The 17,361-nt window shown below is 31.8% G+C and overlaps 2 protein-coding genes across 4 annotated transcripts in view; one reads left to right on the forward strand and one right to left on the reverse strand.

The window, feature by feature from the left end:
* Positions 1-17,361, forward strand: part of LOC146992678 (uncharacterized) — a 199,402-nt gene that overhangs the window by 129,747 nt on the left and 52,294 nt on the right. The gene's annotated exons all lie outside the window — the stretch shown is intronic.
* Positions 1-17,361, reverse strand: part of LOC118205026 (RILP-like protein homolog) — a 90,327-nt gene that overhangs the window by 27,477 nt on the left and 45,489 nt on the right. For both annotated transcript variants that reach the window (XM_085809731.1, XM_085809730.1), the window contains exons 3-4: positions 16,998-17,119; positions 9,735-9,938 (exon numbers count right to left, since the gene is read on the reverse strand). In XM_085809731.1, the coding sequence (XP_085665857.1) occupies positions 9,735-9,938; positions 16,998-17,119 (326 nt within the window). The remainder of the gene's footprint in view (positions 1-9,734; positions 9,939-16,997; positions 17,120-17,361) is intronic.

Genomic DNA, 17,361 nt, shown 5'->3' on the forward strand with positions numbered 1-17,361 from the left:
CATGATAAATGATCTAAGAACATTGATTTAAAACCATTCTCGAATGATAGTTTCCCACTGAATAACATACCTGTAGCGATCACATGGTACGTGAAGCCTCGGTAGTTGCTTGCTCATGTCGCCATTTATTAACACCAGTGAGAAGTGCTGCATCGCATAAGCAGGACCCGATCCTAGGTCTGTTTACTACAAGTCAAATTCTTTACCACTTAGCCCAAAACAGCTCCACTGCACTAGGTACAAGAATTCCAACTCTTTCAAACTTGCAATGTTCTTGAGAACGCTACATCTATGATGTGATATGAGGAGATGTTCAATTTGTGGGTGTGACCGTAAGCCCTGTGCTTTTGATAGGCAGTGATTGCGGTGAATGGGCATGCACAGTTGGATCTGTCGATGGCTGGAGGAAATGGTTGAGAAACCAAGTTTTGTTGGCATGTGTGTCGCCATTGTGTTGTGGGGGGTAGAGCGTGTGACATAGTTTGTCATTTGTCCTCAGTGGAGGGAAGTCTGTAGTTCTCTGGGTCACCAATGTAGTGATCACATGGTTCGTGAAGCCTCGGTAGTTGCTTGCTCATGTTGCCATCTATTGACACCAGTGAGGAGCGCTGCATTGCATAAGCTGGACCCAATGCTGGGTCTGTTTACTAGAAGTTGAATTCTTTACCACTAGCCTGAAAGAGCTCCACTGCGCTCGGTTCAAGGAATCCAACTCTTTCAAATTAGTTGAGTTGTTCTCGAGAATGCTAAAATGTCTAATTACATTGAAGCAGAACTGATCAGTAGAATAAGGGAAGGTCTGTTTTATTCACTTCAGACAGACAATATAACAGAAATTTTGAAAGATGCAGAGTTGATTTTCTTAGCGATGCCATTGATGAAGATATGTTACTTTTGAAGATTGCCACCCACACAACTTGAAAACACGTTTCAAAACTTTTATTTTTCAATCTTGGAAAAAAATATGCAAGTATTTTGCTTGGATGGGTTATGTTTATGTTCACTCGATGGTAGGCATAGTGGCAGCAAAAATTAGAACTGTGGTATCTCATGTTACCTGGACCTATTACTTCATTCACAAAGAAGCATTGGTGGCTGGAGGTATATCATTTAAATTCAAAATTGCATCAGAAGACAGCTTTCAGCTAGTGCATTTTATTAAGGTAAAGACTTTGAATGGCAGAATATTTTTATTACTTTGTGATGACGCAGGTAATCAGCCCAAACAGCTTCATTAAAAAATTCTGATTTTCATAGAATATGGTACGTACAAATCTCATTTCATGTTGGTGACTCAAGGCTAAATACATTGGCATATATTTCAAATGTGCCGAAGCATCTTTCAGATGTGCTAATGTACTCTGAACTAAATCTGTCTATAACAAGGTAAATGAACAATATCCTAAAGATGATTCTTTGATAAGTCTACAAGATAAGTCTTTGACTATTCTCAATGCCCAAGAAAAAATAAAGGCTTTTAAGAAGAAACTTCATCTATGGGTCAGCTATGTTAAAATATTTTTTCACAATTTTTAACCTTAAATTTTTTAGTAGAAAAATATATCATTATTTGGAAAAAATAATGCAACATATTTGCATCTGAAAAACTCTAGGGTCACAATTTGAAAATTCTTTTCTAAGTAGTAAATGTAATGAATTTTCATGCATTCGCGATTCTTCCCACTGAAATTAAAAAACTGTCACTGAGAGAAAGAGAACAGTTAATTAAACTCTTGAATAACACAAACTTAAAATAATATTCCAAGCAGGAGGTACAGTTAATTACTAGACCTCAATAGGGATGAAAATGGGCTATACTTACACTCCAACCTATACAAAAACTTGTCAGTAGTCAATGCGTGAACGACATTTTTACAACTTTCAAATTGCACATGTAAGGCACATTTTTAATTAACCAGCTGTTAAATTTTAATTAACTATTAACTGTTATCAAATAAATTACATTTAACTTAAAACTCATGCATATAAAAACTGAATAATTAAAAATATTCATTTTTTCATCGATAACAACAGAAAAGTATTCACCAAGAAATGAATAGAAGAAAATGAAATTTCAATTCATAAGTTCATGTCAGCAACTTCATGCTTTAGAAATGGATCATTTAGATGAAATTTATCTATTATTCATGAACATGAAATTACAAAAAAAAAAGCCCACACTGGGATTCAGGGGATCACTTTGCCTTCATTCAATTTGGCATTTTTTAAATATGAGCTTGTTTCAGCACCAATCACTAAATTTTCATTTTTCTTTTGTTCATTACATTTTTAAATAATACAGATGTCAGAGTAACAACTGCATTAATTTTCTTCAGAAATTACTGATACTTTTATGAATCTAACAAATACATTCAATAAAAGGTTGATAATTTGTCTTCTCAGTTTATGTATATGAGGAGCTTTCTGTTGCTCATTAGTATTCAGTGTTACAAACAAGCATCCTTCAAAAATAATAAATACAATGTGGTGGTAAGTGATTGTAATATTTTTTTTAATGTTTTGCAATCTCTTTCTTTCATTTTCACTGTTTTTTGGTTGATCACCAAAAAAATGTAACCAGATCACCTCATTATTCCAAAATTCTGGTTACAGAGTAAAACAGAAAGCTATCTTGTGGAATATTTCAAAATTTTATGAGATTCTGGATTCTGTCCCAAAATTTATTCAACAGCTTTATAGCTGTACTTCCATTTTGAACTTACCTCTAAATAAAAATAGTTAATCTTCTGTTATCAGAGAGTGGAATCAGAAATTTATAAATGTATGCATTTACACAAATATCCACACTCCTAAAAAAAAGGGGGACAGTCCTATATCTCCCATTCTACTGGGCCGATTGACGAAATTCAAATTGTGTTTTTCATGTCCCAAAAGCACAAGATAAGATATATATTAGACTAACATAATTAACTTAACTGCTGCTTGCTTAGAAGAACGGGAATTCCCTGATCACAACATTCGAAACTGGTGGCCAGATTCATACATCAAACAAAATTGCAAAACAAACTCTTAAATAATAATAAACAGGAAATGCTAAACTTAATAGGAGTCACAACAATCTCATTAATGTGACTACCAACACTTATTTATTTAGTTTTCAGTTAATAACAAAGATTATCCAAACTCTAGCAGCCTTGAATTATCAAAAATGAATTTCCTTCTGCTAATTTAATTATTTAATAATAACATTTAATGAATTTAATATAAATAAATAGATGAAATTTAATTAATTGTATTTTAAAAATATAACTGTATTGGTAGTAAACATGTGCTAAAAGAATTACTTTCAAAGGACACAAGAGTAAGGTGGTCTACTATACATACTTGCCAACCTATGATACTCAAAAATCACGAGATTTTTCACAATGTTAAAAAGACTTTTTAAATGATAAAAATATAGTTTTTAATAATGAATTAACTTTAAATAGTTACTAATTCCTAAATGCAAGCAACACAAAAATACCTTACACATAAAAAACATTTCTATTACTTGCATCATTTAAGGACCAAAAAAAAAAGGACACTTTAATGAGTTTTTGTACAAATATTATGAACAGTGACAGATTTTGCTTTCATTAAGAAACTTCATAATTTTGTTCATAGCAATTGCCCCGTAGGCCTGCTTTCACTAATAAAAGTTTTTTTAATGTGTCATCACTAATATTAGATCTAAATTTAGTCCTCGTTTTCGCAACAACACTGAAAATCTTCTCACACTCTGGCTCTATGGGGAACTGTCAAGATGGCCAACATAATTCTAAACAGTTCACTATACCTTAAAATTCCATCAGTACCTTTAAGTTTTCCAATTAAACTCCACTAGGTGTCAATCCTAGCTGATTTTATAACTTCATCCAAGTTTTCTAATTGTAAACTGCAAAACTGCGACTGCAATATTATCAGTGGCAACATCAATATCACCATCTTTCAAGACTAAATGAAGTAACACATGTAATCTGTTCAAAAGGTACCTTATATCAGAAAAAGATGCATTTGCTAGAGCAGAAACATCAGCAACTTAAGCATGCAGAATCACTTCATCATTGACTGGAAATTTATGTAGTATGTAATCACATACTCGGCAGAGGTAACTTCTAACATGAATATAAAACTTATTTTTGTCATCTTCTGAAAGTTCTTCCACTACTTTTGTAGTTGCAGCTGCTATTAACCAACTCTTCCTCTTTCTTCTGATTTTCTATTTCACCATAAATCACATCATATATAGAATTGCAAGAAAAAGGCTCCAGTAAAAAAGCAGAGAACAGACATTCTGCATTAATAATTTTTTGGTCCTTTGTTTCCAAAGAAAAATTTCAAAACAATGTTGTCCTTGTGCATGTTTGTTGTCCTTGTTGCTCATGTTGTCCTTGTGTTTTTGTGTATGCACATGTTTGAGAACATCCGCCCTTCCACTACAAGAAATTGAAAAATCTCAATGACAGACGGTACACATTGCAAATTTATTACATTTCCTTGAGGAAATAAGGAAAGGAAAGTCAATTGTGTACGATTTTTGAAACGTACACGAGTATTTCACCTTTTGCGCAGGCATAATAAAAGATGATAATTTCTAAAACTATTTCCCAAAGGCACGTGTACTCACACAACTCAGGACAAGATGAACGAAATAACTAAAGAACATCCAAATAACAACCTTGAGCTTGCTTGCTTTGTGCTCATTGGCTAACATACGCCAGATGACACACAGTGAAGCTCGATGCCCATTGGAGAACTGGAGAACGACATTGCTGGATACATTATGCTCTCACTCACAAAGCAGAAATTCTCATCTAATTCGCAAGGTTTTGTTTTAGATATAATCTACAGAAAATTCAATTGCTTTCAGACATCCCAAATCACTTTTTTTGTTCTAACGAAGTATTAAGCCAAGTTCCATAAAAATCGTGAGAAATTTTAAGAATAAGAAAATGTATGGAGAAATATATTGTAAATCGGGTTGGCGAGAGAGTGGTCGAAAATCAGAAGTCTCCCACCTAAATCAGGAGAGTTGGCAACTCTGACTATACATTCTAATTTACAAGTGATACCTACATGAAAAAAAGTTTAGAAGTATCCAAATCAAAAGGAAACATTACAGATATTTTTTTAACTTAAATTTTAAAAATTTATAATAATTCCACATTTTACAACGACTCCCATAATCATAATGCCTTAATGTTTGCAATTAAATACAAAACAATATGAAAACACAGTTAATTCTTTATCTTTTTACTGCTATTTTTAAATGGTTATTAGAAAATTTGATGGTACAAATGAATCCCATTACAATACTTCTATTAGCAAATTTTTTTTCTGCACATTGGATATTCAGATATATTGATTTCATGACAGGGTAATTACCAGTATTGGTTTCAAACTAGGTCTACCACTTCTCACTAAATTTAATTATTCAGTATATTCAACTTAAGAAGCAGTATTTTCTTCCATCTAAATAATAACACTATCATAAGAGTTGAGTATAACAAAAATCTCTCATTGTAACACAAAATATTTAAAGCTTTCTTTTATATTTAATTATCTTTCCCTAAAAATAAAAAAAAGAAAGATTATTGCAATTCTAACTTTGAAAAATCTGTTACTGTTACTTTTAAATATATAATTTGTTACAATGGCAACAGTCAATTGGTTGAATTTCATTGATTGAAAAGGGGTTAAAAAAGGATGCTGCTGTAATATAATTAAATAATACAAAACACCATGTAACTTTTAAGTTTGGCATTATTATCACTTGCTCAGCAGATTTCATACTAAAACACACATATATCACTGAAGCTTTTGAAAAAAAAAAAAAAAAAAAAAACTTTTTAATTTTTTGCAAATATGCTTTAAAGATAAGTATTTTGATAATGAGTAAATTCTTTTTGGACTGATGTTCAAAAATGTTTTCAAACATTAAAAAAATTATTAAATAATTTGAAATTAGATGTTTGGATTAAGCTGAAATTAAATGTTTAACATTAAAGAGCTAGAATTTAAAGCTCTACTTCAAACAAAGGTACCTAGATGTTAACACAACCACCTTGGCTTAATACGGCAATTTTTACAGATGAAAAGGTAAAAGTTACTTATCGGCTGCAAGCTGGTGGTTTTCACGGCTTATTACCAAACTATCGATATTTATTGAAGTTAGTGAATATTATTAACATACGAAAATAAAATATACTTTAGAAATTTAAAATAAAAATTTGAATAATTAAATACAAATTACATGATACATTAAAAAATAAAACGCATTTTTTTTTCAGATATTTCTGTACTCTTTTTTTTTTCCTTTATTCTTCTCTCGAAGTACACAATGATCTGTTTTCGCTTTTAAAACAAAGTCTTAAAATTGCAGAGATCAGCTTTCTCAACCCTTGGCAACAGAAGCTATCGAGGAAATGCATTTCCTCATTGTTACTTTTAGAAAAATTTCTACAAAATTCTATATTCCTGCAGAAATTTTACTGGAGTTTCTTTTGTTGCTGGTAAATTCTACGAGCTTATATTTTAAAACTAAGTTTAACCTTTTGAAGACGGGATGGCCATTATAGTAGCCATAGAGTCCTCTGAAAAGACAGGGTTGTCCACTTTAGTGGTCATGTCTTTTCCCCCCATTTTCCAGGCTGAAAAGTGAGGTGAAATGTCAAATTTGATGTCCCTGGAGTTTTACCCACTTATCTCTTTCAAAGGTCTTTGTGTTAAGAATCTGGTTTTTCCCAATTTTTCCCTTTTAGTTCTTGTAACTACATAGCTAGAGAATTCGCGATAACTGCGTTTGTAAATTGTAAACAGAGCCTTGCGTTGCTTTAGAATATTGCATATTTTCGTAAGTTTTTCAGGAATTATTTTGACATTTTTCTAGCAATATGCCGAAAAGGAAAAGAGGTCTGACTGAAGAAGAAATATGAAAACTTCTTCAAGAGCTTGATGATGAAATATATACACATACATATATCTGTATGTTTATACACGTATGCATAAATCCACACGCAAACACATATATATAAATGCAAATGTGTCTGTACATGTACGTGTCTGTGTATATGTTATTCTCATTTAAGGATACGCATGCTTTCTGCTTTATGTGCATATCTGCACTTATACCATATTATATCAATGCAGACATACATACTATATGGATATGTAGGAATATATTTCCATAAACAAACATAAATTCCCACGTACTTGTATACATGTACAAGCAGTTTTTCTTACATTCTTAACAGTTCTGTCTTTATTTCCATATATATATATATATCTGTTTATGCTAAAGTGACCTTCACACACGGAAGTTTACTGTGGTGGTACTGTTATTCAAACAAATCACAAGAACATAAATATAAATTTTGTGTCAAAGAAACAACAGTAGTTTTACAATTTCAGTCTGAAACCTGGAAATCGTAATTATACTAAAACTAGTCTAAATTTTGTGTCAAAGAAACAACAGTAGTTTTACAATTTCAGTCTGAAACCTGGAAATCGTAATTATACTAAAACTAGTCAACCAGTTTGAAAGGTTATCTCTAGCCATTAGATTCCAGATGTACTGTGATTTTAAAAAGTACCTCCATATCAGTGTCTTGATTACACAGTCAAATAATTTTGAAGTAAGATGTTCAGAATCGATTAGAGTAGCCTTTGTGAAATTTCACTGTCTGTTGAGCTCTGAGAATACAAACAGGATGTAAGAGCTCTCAAATAATATACAAATCATTGTTCTAAGATAACACATGTTGCCCATCTGAATTTTTGAACCTTGAGCTTTCAAGTGATTGAATGCCTTTGTCATTCATTATACATATATCTCAGCAACTACGTTCAAGGACAAATTCCTGGGGGCATACCTTGTGCACTCAGTTATGAAATTGTTTCAATACAACAGCATAATGACCGAGGTGTTAATGAAACCAATGAATAGCTGCCAAATTTTCAATAAAAAAGAGAAAAACAGTTAATTCAACTGTGTCAGTATAGTTTTCGCATGACCTGACAATGAAGATTTTTTGAGTAACTACAAGTAAAGATACTCGCTAATATATCGTAGAATTTAAATTCCACCATATAAAATATGCCGCCATGGTTAATGTCAAAGCTGCTACAAAGACAGTTTGGAGTTGAAACGAATTGGTTTAAATAATAGAGGAAATAGAAAAATTCACATGCGATGACGATTTCAAACAGGAGAGAATTTTGCTGACCGGGCACCTGAAATTACCTGGAAATTTCTCTTAATGTGCTAAATTATGTAGAATAGAGTATACAGTATTGAATGATAATACAGTATTGAAGACAACTAATTATTGTGTAACTTTTGTCCCACAGTTTTTGCAGACAGTATGCATAACACACAATTTTCCCTTCAATTTGAAAAATTCTTTGCACTAAGAAATTACCTAAATTTTTATACCCGAGTGAACATGTTCCCTTAGTGAGGCTGGGAATTTAGTTTAAGACAAATGGAATTTAAGTTTTCAATTATGGGTTTGAATACTAAATAACTTGACATTTTTAATGACTTAGATTCATTCTATTATTAATACTTGAAATATATCACTTACTAATTTTCAATAAACAGTATAAAACGGTACATGATTAAATAATCTTTTTTTTTTTTTTTCCAAATTTTTAAAACTAAAATATTCTAAAAAACAGTTTTTGAGTGTCTGTTTTATTATGCATTAATCTTGGAAAAAGAACTGAATTTTAATTAGTAGCATGTATGTAGTTGGACATTGCAGTACTATCAGTCTACAATAAAATAAAATTATTTTTAATTAAACCAGTTATATTCTAATTTGCTGAAAGTTTCCTCCTTAAATAGTATGTTATCAAGCAGATTTTGAACAATTATGTAAAATTTAAATTTCACTACGCATATAGAGCATAATTTTAACAGTTCCAATGAACTTTAATTTTTAATCATTTCTATAGCTTTAAGAGATTATTTTTTAATTATTCCTTGTATGGAAGAAAGTTCAAAGATATAGCTATATTTGATAATATATACCAAAAAATTTTTTAATTATAAGGTCATTTAACAGTATAAAAAAAAAAAAAAAAGACTGAGATGAGGACTGTTTAAATTTTAAATTGTCCAAGAAAATAATCAAATAATTGAAATATTTTTTTGACATATAATATTTATAAATACCATTGGAATTTCAAATACAAAAAACAATAACTCATATAAAATGACTACAGGATTGTTACGAGCATGGCACATGGTTTCTGAAAAATTGGCAACTAAGGTGGTAGCATTAATATGTTAAGTACACCAAAAATTACTTCTGCAAATTTTACAAAACTTGCTACTGTGACACAGCTTTAGACAAAGAACTGAAATATTTACACACATATATATAATTAGCATCATTTCAGAAAAACTAATTTTGCTTAGAAATACTTATGTTAGAAAAATGCTAGACAAGGATCTAACTTACTTTGTGGCACATGAGGATTTTTCTTTCTTTAAATAAATAAAATAAAAGATCTAAGTTACATTTTTGAGAAATGAAAATTGCATGCTAACTCTTGACAATCCACCAATCAGGAAAAGAGATAACTGTCCTAATTCTAGTTGCTTATCTTGTGCATGCATATTTTCAAATTCAGTTATTTATAAATAATGGTCTCGTGCACTCTTTACATCACATTTTAGTTTTATCAATACATACACACAATTTGAAATTAGCAATAAAAATAAATACCTCAACAGTGGATAAATCCAAGTTTTCTTTAACAACAGCATTAAGTTTTGCTTGCAAATCTTGGCATTCTTTCTGTTGATTTTGAATATTAGCTTGCAGATCTGATTTTTCCTCAACTAAACAGCACATCTGTTTCTGTAAATGCTTATTTCGATGAGAAAGTTCCTTATTTACCAAAGTTAGCCTCTCAACTTCTAACTGCACCTGAATTGAAAATTTTAATTATATACTAAAACTGTCTTTTTCAAAAACACCTGTAATAAGATAAATATGCAAGAGTTAAAATACATAAAAGAATAATGTACATATAAACTATTTAAGGCAATGGATGTCTTCATGGAGAAGTTTCTAAGGCAAACTGACTCCTATTCATGTTACACATGGAGAAAAGCAAGAAACTTAAAAAAAAAAAAAAAAACCAACCTGCTTCCAAAGACTAAAACCCAATAAAACTACCAGTGTACATTCCGTTGTTAAAAATAGTGGACTGTAAATTGACTTGATATTACTTCAGTATAGAACCCAAAAAACCTCAGAATCATAACGTTGACCGAAACTTCTTTATTGACTTTCAAAGTAAGTTAGTTGAGGAACGGCTAAGACCACACTGCCAACTCCGAACTCAGTAGCGGCTTACCAACACAAACTCAGAAGAACCTCTGCTTAGTTGAAACTCCAGTAATTCACAGCAACCTCAAAGCTCTAAACGCGAGCTTTAAAAACCTAACAAATTTGCATCTGCGCCGCTCCTCGGTACAAAGAAAGAAATACAATTTGCATAACATCGAACAACCAGTATTCAATAACCATAGCCTTCAAACCGTGTTTCACAAAAAACTGGGATTCTGAACGTCAATAAAATTTCTTAATATAACATGGCCTGTAGAGCTAAATATATAAAATAATCAAATAATACAGTCAAAAGTCGTTAATTCGGACACCCATAATCCGGAATGATCTATAATCCGGACCTCAAAGCTACAAACTTTCTGCGCAGAAAGTTTGTAAAAACGCATAGGCGTTAACGTGTGTGCGTAAGACTTTTATGGCTGCGAATATGCGTGTGCGCATGTGCATAATATGTTTATGCATGCGCGTTTAATGTATTAACGGACAGTATAAGCTAAGCTAAAATTATCTAATTCAGTTAATGTTGCAGATTGCATTGTTCCTTAATCTTCGATTTGGATCCGGCTTATTATTTTTTGCAGACTGTTAGAGCAATTTTATAAAAGTAAGCTTGAACTTTCGATTATGTCAAATAGAATTTCCGATATATATTTACTAATATGTAAAGGATCTACAAAGCGAAAGTATGTTTCGAAGTCCATTAAACAGAAAGTGGAATTGCTGCAAAATATGGATAAAGGCATATCCTTTGTTTATCTAACCATTCCGAAATCTGTTTATCAATTTCACGCTGCTCTGCGGGGGGAGGGGGACATCACGGCGTGCAATGAACTGGAAGTTGATCTGTCAGCACTATCCTTATCTTCAGGGCAGATGTTTTTATTTTATTTGGCTTACAATTCCTTACTAAATGTAGTATTTCATCTCGATGTACTCCGTCTTTGATATGATTTAAATGAAGTTCCTCGTCATTATAATTCGCTTCCGATAGTGAAGAAAGTGACACAGAGGTTATTGAAAACGAAAAAATTTCGATTGACAAATTAGTCGGTATTCTCGACACAGCAATTATAGGACTTGAACAGCGGAACTTAGTTACTAAACAAGAAATTATGTCTGTTTAATAGAATTAAAGAGAAAGTATTATCACATGAAACGAAGCAACTTAAACAACTTACATTGAAAGAAATGTTTAATAAAGTAAACAAATAAATATTAAGCTTTTTCTTTTTGTAAATTTTGATACCCTTTAGATCACAATTGTTCTTTATTTCATAAATTATGGTTTCATACTTTTAATTTTATAATTTCTGCATGCCATCTTACCAAATTTAAACTGATGATCTATAATCCAGAAAAATCGATAATCCAGAATCAACAGAACTTTAAATTATTTACTTTTAAGAAAATAATATAATAATAAAAAACAAAACACATAAAAATAAATAAAACACGACATGGAAAGGAAGTCCCTTACGTTTAGGGGTAAAAAAGAAAGGAACTGTGGAATTTTCAGACATAGAAAGCCATTAATACGCAAGAACATAAAATAATTTATACATCTAGATTTCAAATGAGAATAAAAAGAACAAAGTACGAACAATTTCACAATACAAATTAAGCAAACTGCTAATAAAACATAGCCATATATTAGTAATTAAATACCGTAATTTCCGGATGAAACGCTACGGCGTTTACACGTGTTTAAAACTGAAATTTTCAGTGGGTGCGGCGTTTCTACCCATGCGTTTAGGTACACTAAAAATAAAATATTTCCTATGATGGTCATTGTACATAGTTTGTGGCCTTGTCATTGTACTTAAACTGGTGCTGTTCCCACAGAAAAGACAACTCAGGTGCTTTTTGCGAACATTATTTTGTTTACATGTTTTCCCTTGAACGGACCTACATGCCTTATTCACCCTAAATGGGATCTCAGAACAATAACATTCTCATCATTTTGAATAGTCTCTCTCCTCTGCCATTCGATGAATCTTCTAGGACCCATTCTCTCCCCACCCCTGCGTTTTCTGCAATTTTTTTCAAAGGCGGACACGACTCCACCTGCCTCGCAATACCGAACTCTGACATATTTCCCCTTCAGCATGAATCGATTTTTCTTGGTATTCTGCCAGATATAGATCCCATCAGTTTGGGTACAAGTACTTGCTGGATAGTTTTTAAGTTAGACTGGAGAGGAAAATTTTTTAAAATGGCACCCAAGCCGCACAGAAGCTATACTGCTGGTTTTAAGCTTAATGTAATTTTCACGTGCTGAACAAATTGGAAATAGAGCAGCAGCTGTAGCAGATTTATGAAAAGAAAAAATATTTCTGAGCGTACACAGAACAACAGACGGGCAACATTTACCAATGGATTGGCAGGATAAAAAGGCATCTTTTCTAAACTATTCCGAAGGGAGATTTTCCTAATGACGTAATTATTTGCACAAACGAGAACTGCTGGATGTGTAAAACAATCATGCATGAGTGGCGACAAAAAGTTTGGCAGTGTCGTAAGGGACCTTTATTCCAACCAAAAGGGTGCTCATTTACTTGAGTCAGTGAAAACCAAATGTCAAGATATTATTGACAAAAACAACTTCTTTGGTCACAGATAATAAATATGGATGAAATGCCATTAGCTTTCGACTCTCCTGCAAACAGAACTGTTGATGAAATTGGTGCAAAAACTGTATCTGTACTTATGACAGGGCATGAAAGAACTTCATTTAACATGTGTGTTAGCTTGACCGCAAATGGTGACAAGCTAAAGCCGATGATCATTTTTAAATGAAAAACTATTCCGAAGGGAGATTTTCCTAATGACGTAATTATTTGCACAAACGAGAACTGCTGGATGTGTAAAACAATCATGCATGAGTGGCGACAAAAAGTTTGGCAGTGTCGTAAGGGACCTTTATTCCAACCAAAAGGGTGCTCATTTACTTGAGTCAGTGAAAACCAAATGTCAAAAATTGTCTACGACCGTAGCAATAATTCCTTGTGGTTTGAGACAAAAATCTTACAACCATTAGATTTGTCAGGTAATAAATCCTTTAAAGCTCAAGTCCGAAAGCGGTGGGAGTGTTGGGTGAGTGAAGGATTGCATATGTATACCAAAAGCGGTAAAATGCGTAGAGCATCTTATGAAGAAGTTGCAAAGTGGGTAGGAAGTGCATGGAAATCGGTAAAAACATTGTCAATAATAGCTGGGTTCAAAAAAGCTGAAATTATATCCTTAGATAAAGAGACTGTAAACCAAGAGGATGAATGTGACGACCTGGAAGACTTAGATCAGGATTTACTAAACCTTTTTAATTCAGATGGTGAAGAATCAAATTTTGATGGCTTCATATGATGTATAGTTTGCTGTAATTCCTTTTGTAAGCAAAATTTAAAATTTCCTTTTGTTATCCAAATTTAATATTTCATTGTCTCAACATTTTTTATAATATAGTCTGAGTATTACAAATATGAACTTCTTTAGAGGGTAAATAGAAGTATAATCATGAACGTAAATATATTTTCAACATTTCTTACCTTCAATTTATTTTTGAGTTATGGTTTCATTTCATGCATTTTTCTTAGCTGATATGTCATATATCAGGACATAGGTTGAGATTTTGCATCTATACGGCCCACGACGATGTCACGCGCAATTTAATCTATTGCGGCGTTTCTGTGCAATTTAAATTTTTTTCCCCCCATTTTTCTTGAGTGCAACATTTACGCTGATGCGGCCTTTCTTTCGGAAATTACGGTAATCCCCACAAAATTCACAAGAAAAGCAATTTAAGTAAATTTCTAACCATAAGCAAAATTAAAAAAATTAATGGATCATGCCTGACATTTCAGAAAAATATGAATACATGACATACAACATTGCTCTGTTTAGCTCAAGAATGTCACCGATAAAATCAAACTAATAAAAAATGTCTAAAACCGTAAACCATAAATAGTTTTTCAGACATCTGCTATCAAGATTAAATAAACAATATTCATTTATTAAGCACATTAAATACATTATGATACACATGCACTTTGAAAGCAACAATTTTGGCTCCAGAAAGTTATTTTCATTGCATACTAATAATAACAACACACACTTGTTTCAAATTCATTTAATTTTTTTTGTAATAGTCAAACATGAGTTTACAGAATTAAAAATACTGGCCATGGCCATACTAAAACCAGAAGTAACTCCATATGACATTTAAATGGTTATCCCCTTTTCTCCAAATAAAACTATTTACAGATTCTATAAATGTTTTATACAATTATTTTTTTGTTAGAAAATTAGTTGTTATGGGATGGCAACCACAAAAAAAAAGACTTGTTTTGTAAACAATAGATTTAAATTTAACAGTGTTAAAAATATATCTTTCAACTTGTCAAATTTTTAGTAAACCGCTCATTTCTTAAATTAAACTAATGATGATGGTTATGATATTTGCCAACCCCAGGTGGGCGACTTTGTTGGAAATATATGGGATGAATGAACAGATAAGGTGATTACCTTATACTTCCAAGTTACTGATTATTTTTTTACCGAAGTTTAACTCTCTGACTATCCCACGATTTCTACAGGCAACTCAAATGTAGCAAAATTTGCTCATCCGGCGATTTCCGAGAAACCATGAGTAAATTTCTAGGAGAAATGTTTTTAACCTTTTTTACAAACCCCATTGCATTTTTTATGGTGTAAATGTTATTGTCTAATAGAGTTGAAAATCTAGAAACTAAATATTTAGCTAATCAATACAAGGCAGTACCTAAATTTGACACAATAGGGCGGAAAGGAATACCACTTTTATGAATTTTGGGAAGAGCATATGATCTGGCACAATTCGCAACAGATGGGATATGAGAATATTTTAAGTTGATTGAAACGATTTGTGAAGATTTCATCGCAGTTTTTATTTTTGACAGGTTCGAAGGTGAAGGATCTTTAGGGATCAGATTGTATGGTCCTTCGTTTAAGAGTTTAGTGACACCATCGATGTAAGACCATAGACCACTTTTTTGCAATTTTGAAGTTCTTTTTGTTTTTCGCATATTTGGATATTGTGCTTTGCTAGTCTGATTTCATGCATTTTGGTTGCAAACATTTTGTTTTCTATTCGTTTCAGTGTGGGATTTTTCTGCTGTTTTGTGCGTGCTTTATTATTGGTTAGTTAATTTAGTTTGATTCTCTGCATTGTTTATCATGCCTTCATCCGTTAATCGTTTCACTACATTTTCACTACATAAAAACACCCTTACAGTTAAATTCGAAAAACTTCTTTTACAGTCTTCCAATTCAAGTAGTTCAAAAAATCTTCCCATTGTAAACATTAAGCCAATAGTTAATATTTCTAATGTTAGTTTATCAGAAGAACAAGAGAGAATTCTAAAATATATTTTTAACTTCTCACAAACCTGTAAGCCCCTGATTCTAAAGATTTTGGCTCCTATCGAAAAAGCTTCCAAGTTCAGTAAAATTTCAGATTCACAGAAAGAAATGATTAGGCATCTTATCGCTCATAATGTGAAATTCAATAATAAACCTTTGAAACCAAATCTAACAGAGAGAAGGAGCTACAATGCACGAAATTCATTCTAACCTGGATATTATCATTTCAAAGGCCAACAAAGGTGTCCAGATAGTCGTCATGGATAAGAACACTTACATTGATGGTGTCACTAAACTTTTAAACGAGGGACCATATAATACGATCCCTAAAGATCCTTCACCTTCGAACCTGTCAAAAATAAAAATTGATCAAATCTTCACAAATCATTTCCTTATCCCATCTGTTGTGAATTGTGCCAGATTATATGCTCTTCCCAAAATTCATAAAAGTGGTATTCCTTTCCGCCCTATATTATATCAAACTTAGGTACTGCATTGTATCCATTAGCTAAATATTTAGTTTCTAGATTTTCAACTCTATTAGACAATAACATTTACACCATAGAAAATTCAGTAGAGTTTGTAAAAAAGGTTAAAAACATTTCTCCTAGAAATTTACTCATGGTTTCATTTGATGTAAAATCATTATTCACCAATGTTCCAGCGGAGGGTGCATGAAGATGTCTAGAAACCAGACTTTGTGAATTTCATTTCTCTTGCATTGAAATTGATAAGCTAATTTCTTTCACTCAACTCTGTTTGAAACAAACACATTTTATTTTCCAAAAAAATATTACAAGCGAACTGAGGTATTAGCCATGGGAAGCCCCCTCAGTCCCATCCTGGCTGCCATATGCCATACCAATGCAATATGTTTTCGTAATTTTTCTAATGTTTATTATTTTACTTTTAAGTTTTCTCTCAAAAACTCAGGGTGGGAAGAATGCTGGAAAGTTAGTTTGTACAGGATGGCAACAATAAAAAAAGACTTGTTCTAAAAATGATAGATGACTGGATTCAGTTTAACGTTTTGTGGATACTATGTATTGTAAACAAAGCTATTAATGCTGCACTGAAGAGTACTATAATATATTTCTGAAACAGGATCTTTCATATTGTCAAATTTTTACAAACCATTCATTTGTTTTACTAAACTATGTAACCAAATGATCATGTAGTAAACAGAACATTGAAAAAATTCAAGCACAGAAGACTGAAAGAAACGTATAGTCAATAAACCTTTTCTAGTTCATTTGACTTTTCTAAAAGCTCTTTGTCTTTATTAATCAGCTGCCGTCGATGCTGTTCAGTCAATTCTTTTAACTTCTGAACCACAGCAAGCTCTTCATCTGACAGGAATGCTACATAAAAATAGATTTAAATATATAAATGTGAATAAATCAATTTTTTAACATTTTCTAAGTAAGTCACTGTACATGATTAAATTCAAGCTTTATAGAATTTTTTTTTTCAATTTAATTTCTTTGAAAATATGAAGCATCACCTAATTTACAAATAATTTCTTTTAGCATAGAATAAATACTTAAACAGGTATCTTACAATGATTGTAGAAACAGAGAAATTTGATATAATTTTTAATAAT

Source organism: Stegodyphus dumicola, chromosome X2, assembly GCF_044657685.1.
Source record: "Stegodyphus dumicola isolate Sdum_Otavi_A_Nest chromosome X2, ASM4465768v1".
Taxonomy (NCBI): Eukaryota; Metazoa; Arthropoda; class Arachnida; order Araneae; family Eresidae; genus Stegodyphus; species Stegodyphus dumicola.